Below are 6,000 nucleotides of genomic sequence, written 5' to 3' on the forward strand. Positions count from 1 at the left end.
TTTGTTATTGTGTTGGCTCACGAACAGCCACCAAGCATTTTGTCTCGCTCAACCCAGGTCAAAACATGTCAACCCACATCCTGAAGTGGGTCACTGGGACCAGGGTTAACCCGGGTACGACCCAGGTACGTGGTTTCACACTACACGGGATTGTGACCCAGTTAGTCTGGACCTGGGTCCGGACCTGGGTAGAAGTGCCAGTGTGAAAGGGGCTTATGACTCCCCTAACAAGAGTGTCAATGGATCGATTGGGAGGCACAAAGAATTAGAGGCTATACCCTATGTTTGGATGTCAAAATTGGTCTGGGGTATAAGTGTAGGATATTTTTTGACTTTGCCCCAATCACTGAACATATGAAGATGCCATCTATAACATTTTACATGACATTAGCAGCTGGCATAGTGGCGATTGATTTAGAACAACAATACACAACCTCTATTCGGATGATTAATACATTCAAATTTATGAAGTTGAAATCAAGTTCAACAACCAAAGTTGTGGGTATTGGTAAAGTCTAGTATAACTAGAAAGCTTTCCTAAGGCACAATCGAAGGGGAATGTCGTATCAGTTTGAATGGCTGGTAACAATTAAGTGAAATGGATATGTGAAAAATTATCTGTATCATTCCTGTATCATTAGCAATGAAACTGTTAATTTCCTGTAAGGGAACTTCATTGAGAATACAGTGTACAACTGTTGTTAAGACACTGTATGAATGCAAATTGTTAAAACAAATATGGCACTGTAAACAAAACAAAAATACTTTGATGTAGGGCCCCTCATTAAAACAACATCTACTGCACCTTGTGATTTACTTTCATGACAATTTACTAGTTCACGGAGTCCTTCATTACTATTCAGTTTATAAACACCGCCGCAGTTTTTACAGTATACAGTATTCTGACAAGAGAAAGTAGTATTGCAACAAATCAAAGTCGGAAAACAAGTTAAAAGGTAAATACGAAAGTCTGAGCATGAAAACACAAACATGTAGCTAGTTTTCTATGCTCTGCTGTGTAGTACAGATACTGTACATTTGTACAACAGCACAAGGAAACAAGAAAGAACACAAACCAATTAAAACTATGTACAGGACTCACACTTGCTTTACATAAAAACGTTTACAAACATCTTACAACCTCGTTTGGTTGTTAGAAGCTTATTGATCCCAGAATCTCAAGCAGCTTCTTGAAAGATTTCAGGATGTCACAGGATGTCTGCTTTAACAACATTACTGGGGAGATGGTTCCAGACTACAAACCATACTATTATTATAATTATGTTTTTATTATTATTATTTCTCGATTTAATATTTTACCATTGCGTCAAAGTTATAAATTACACCACCTAATTTGAAGCTTCAAAAACACACACACACACACACACACACACACACACATACATATACACATAATATATATATATATATATATATATATATAATATATATATATATATATATATATAATCAACAATTATTAGTATAATAAAAACACGTTGGAATGATGCCGTCTGTAAATAAATAAATAAATGCATTTAAAAAACTGGCACCGATCAAGTATTTGCTAACTACGCATACTGTACATACAACAACAAATGATTATCGTTACTTTGTCTTTCAAAAATCATACACCGAAATTACTAGAAATGAATAACAACTATATAGACCTTATGCAATTGACAGTGCACAGTTGTTTGCCGTCGTCCATTCATTGATTGAGTCACCAACGCTGCAACAATAAACTCCTACGATTAATGTATGTGATATGAAATAAGACCCCCACAAAGAGAGGGGGGGGGGGGGGGGGGGGTTTGTTTTTTTGATTGTTTTATATATATATATATATATATATATATATATATATATATATATATATATATATATATATATATATATATATATATAAGAGTGGGTGAGTAAAAATGCATACGTTTTTGCGGATGGGACTACCCATTTTCCAGCATTCTCAGAGGAATTACGGAATCCCCCAACTGTCATTAAAAAAAAATACATGCAAAATGGGAATGCTGCAGTTAAATTTACAGTAAAAAACCTCGGCCTCTACTCCCTCTGACGACTCAATTTTAATAATGTTATCACGTTTTACCTGACAGCAGGGCTCAAGGAATGGTATTTAATGTTCTTCCTCCACACTGATGCCATCTTCACAGCAGTATATCTATTACAAATAATATCGTTAAAAAGCAAATCTTAAACCTCGACACCTCCCATCATTAACAACAACCCTTGAAAGACTGAGGAAGACCTAACCAGAAATGGCAACGGATTGTACCACACAGCAGATAGAGGGGAGTTATAACAAATTCTATATTTTCATCAAACATCTTTATCACAAACTGTGGTATTAAAATACGAATGTCTTATTCTTTAAACAGATATATATTTAATTTATTATTAGTTTAAAAATATGTTAAGATTGTGTAGCTGTGTTTTGTAAATGTTTATCAGTTTGTTCACCCCTTCAAATCCTACTAATAACGTCCTTAAGCGTCCCTTGACAGCAGTAACAACAGCACATAGGAAAGAATGGTTGATTTTGTGGTTTAGGAATATATTTTCCTCAGGTAAAGTGCTTGGGACAGTTTTTTTTTTTTTTTTTTTTTGGTAGGAAAAGCATTGATACTATCTATATACAGATGATGAAGTAAATTAGTAGTTAAGAAGGTAAGTGTTATGTTAATAGTTTTAAATGATTTAAAACTCCCCCATCTAGATAGTTATATTTAAAAGTCCTAGCAGAAAAATAGTGACAGTTTTGACAAGCGGTTTCAATTTAATAAATTTCAGTTAGTGGTTTTAATTTTTACACTGTAAAAGAAGCAGGATCTGAGGTGTGTGTGTGTGTGTGTGTGTGTATATATATACACACACACACACACACGCACACACACGCACACACACACACACTCCTCAGATCCTGCTTCCTTTACATTAAATAATTTTTTAGTCATAGGCTCAGACATGGTTCCAGGTGTAAACAATTAAATTGTATTCATTTTCGAGCAAATGAAATGTTATCTCTTCTTTACATGCGAAAGGAATACTATTTAGTCTTCCTTAATATAAGCATTAGATTAGCCTATGTAAAACGTGGCGAACCGCAGTTCCCGCAGACCCTTCTCACAGGCAGAGGTGGGATGCGAACCCTGTGACCTCCCAGTGTTGCCAAGTCTCACGAGAAAACAAGCCCAGCATTATTATAAGCAAAATGGGCAACTGTGGGCCCGCTCTGAAGTATAGCACTGATACCGCTGTACAAAAGAGACTAATTCTCACCCCAATACTCTTCTGGGAAGTTGAACATTAGCCCGGGCCAATTCTCACCCCAGTTCTTTGTACATAGCATAATCGTTTTTATTGTACGATAACTAATCCAAGCTAATCAGTAGCACATATTTTTGTGAGTGTACTGTGAAAGATATGGGAACAACGACTGTGATGTAAACAAAATAAGCAATGTTTACTGAACAATAATAGTGAGAACAACAAAAGAACAAAAATGTTTCATACACTACAAACCATTAATCTTGTTTAGAGCAAGTCTGGATAACTAGAGCAAGCCTGGACAACATCCATTGCCAAAGAAGTCAGAGTCACTGTACCCACATCAGACCCTTTCTTAGATGGTGCCTGTTTGAAATAGGTGCCAATCTCCATTAGGACATTTTGAAACAGACGGAGCCACTTTACACAGAAAATACTCAATCCAACCACATGAACCCTTTTGATTTTTGCACGCCAGTTATGTTAATTAGGTACCCACTTCATTTTCATAACATTGCTCATACTGTCGGAATTAGGGTTTTGCGACTGTTCTCATCCTTTCTGGCCATTTTTGATTTTTGCTCAGAACAAGGAAAACAGTTGAAGTCCTGCCACAAAAGCCCTCCCCGATGGTCGGAAAAGCTTTGATATTCAAGGAAAATGTGTTGAGTAAGAGCTCAGCAATCAACATCAATATACTGTATAATGCCTGCCTGCAGTATGATGAGCAGCTGCCCCAGTCAGATCTCTGTGCAGTGTTTCATAAATAATTTATGCATTTCCTCAGGAACCCTCCTGTCTCATGAACCTTTGCTTCTCTTGTTTATCTTTTCCGCCACCTGTATCCAGGGGACCCCAGAAGCATTGTGTGCAACCAAGAGGTTTTCCTGCAATTCCTTCAAGGTCATCTAATATTAGTTCCTTGAGAATGCCTAGCTTCTGACCGACTGGCAAATGTGTCAATAAAGAATGATCACCTGAGATACTTGAGCAATGGGTTCCTACTGCATAAAAAGACATGCCCCTGGTTTGCAGTATAAAGGGAAATGCACCATAAGCATTGAATGCAAGCAATGTTTCATGTATCACGTAGCAAGCAGTATTGCAGAAGTTCTGTAGCTCACTATGAGCTCATTATCTCTGAACATTATTTTTGATGTTTGCTAGTTACAGAAAAGCAGCCAGATTTTACCCAGACTTCTTTACTTTGCCGCATTAACCCCTAAAAAACTTAAAAAGGAAGCTTAAAATAAAACCACCACATAAAAAGCCAGCCAAGATAATGAATGCTGGTAACAATATGCTGATAGTTAGTTAGGGCTGCTAATAAAGGCTGAAAATCCATAATTAATTAACACAGATAACATTATGGTTCCCCTCTTCCTGTGTTAAACATCTCTAGTTTGTTTTCCTCATCTATTTTAAATATGTGCAATGCTGTGGGCTTGTGCTGCTTTCTAGCACCTAATGTATTAACACAACAGGAAGCCACACCTTATCTTAATTGTTTTTATCCATAGTGATTGTGAAAGGGTGGCTGGAGGGTGGTGACGTCAGACAAGAAATGAATAACAAACACAAGTAGTACAAGGCAAAACGGAGTTGCTGCGCTCGTATTTAATAAAGAATGAAACAAAAACACACAACGAAAAGGGCATTCTGTCCAAAGTAAAACAAACACTAACAATTATAATTATTTTAAGCAAACGAGTACCAGTACCTTGTTCGCTGGCTGGCAACATTCACTCTTATTCTCCTTAATTCTCCCAACACACTTCCTCGTTCTGAGCCCGGTGGGTCTTTCCTGTACTGTACTTGAAGCCTACAGTGCATGTTTTATTGTTTTATCAGAATATACAGGAAATAAGCTGATTTTGTACAGCTGCATTGAGTTTAGTACATGTGCAGGTATATACTGTATACTGTAAAAGAAAGGCCACATTAAGAGTTTTTAACATAAATATTTGAAATGTTCTGTTAACATCAATTAGAAGATGATGGTTGATAAGGGACCACTTGGGTAATTAAAAATGTAATTGAATTAATGATGTCTTGTACTTTTCTAATGACAGAGGTTAATGATGCCATACCCTCTGTGAAAATAGGTACACTTGTGTGGCATTAAGAGAGCAAGCGGCTCCTAGTGTGCTAGTGAGTGACCTGCTTCCACTCAGAGAATCTTTGAAATGTTAAATTTAAAATATGTAATTTCCTGCACATTTTTACATTTAGATGCAACAAAAATATGTATATGTCTCACAAAATCACACTAACAAATCCTGCTGAAGAGCCTTCCCTGTCTTCTTAACCCTGTGCTCAGTTCCTGTCCTGGCCCACACTTTATTTGTTTTTAAAGCAGGAGGTATAAACTGACTTGCTCCAAAAGTATCCCTTTTTTTTAATTTGAAGAGCTTATATCTCTTACCCGGGTGCACAAATACTACAGAAGGAATATTCATTTATGCACCTGCATGATATACCATATAAACATTTATATATTCTTATAAAAAATACATATTGAATAGAGAGAAGAAATGACAGATACCATTGGTATTTCAGGTTGGGATACATAGTATGAGAAGCAAATTTTAGTAGGAATATAGCAGTACTGAAAGCTGGTAGCCTCATGAAAAGGTTACCAATTTGTATTGTAGCGCCTTAATGTGTAGAGTTGGCATGTGTGGGACATATTCCCTCAATATGATATTAATG

The 6,000-nt window shown here is 36.5% G+C and overlaps 1 protein-coding gene across 2 annotated transcripts in view; it reads right to left on the minus strand.

The window, feature by feature from the left end:
* The window catches only part of LOC121294305 (uncharacterized protein C20orf194-like), a 51,548-nt gene extending 49,284 nt beyond the window's left edge, over positions 1–2,264 (minus strand). For both annotated transcript variants that reach the window (XM_041217907.1, XM_041217897.1), the window contains exon 1: positions 2,111–2,264. In XM_041217907.1, coding sequence (XP_041073841.1) covers positions 2,111–2,166 — 56 coding nt within the window. In that variant the 5' untranslated portion in view covers positions 2,167–2,264. The remainder of the gene's footprint in view (positions 1–2,110) is intronic.
* Between the last annotated feature and the right edge of the window lie 3,736 nt (positions 2,265–6,000).

Source organism: Polyodon spathula, chromosome 2, assembly GCF_017654505.1.
Source record: "Polyodon spathula isolate WHYD16114869_AA chromosome 2, ASM1765450v1, whole genome shotgun sequence".
NCBI classification, from domain to species: domain Eukaryota; kingdom Metazoa; phylum Chordata; class Actinopteri; order Acipenseriformes; family Polyodontidae; genus Polyodon; species Polyodon spathula.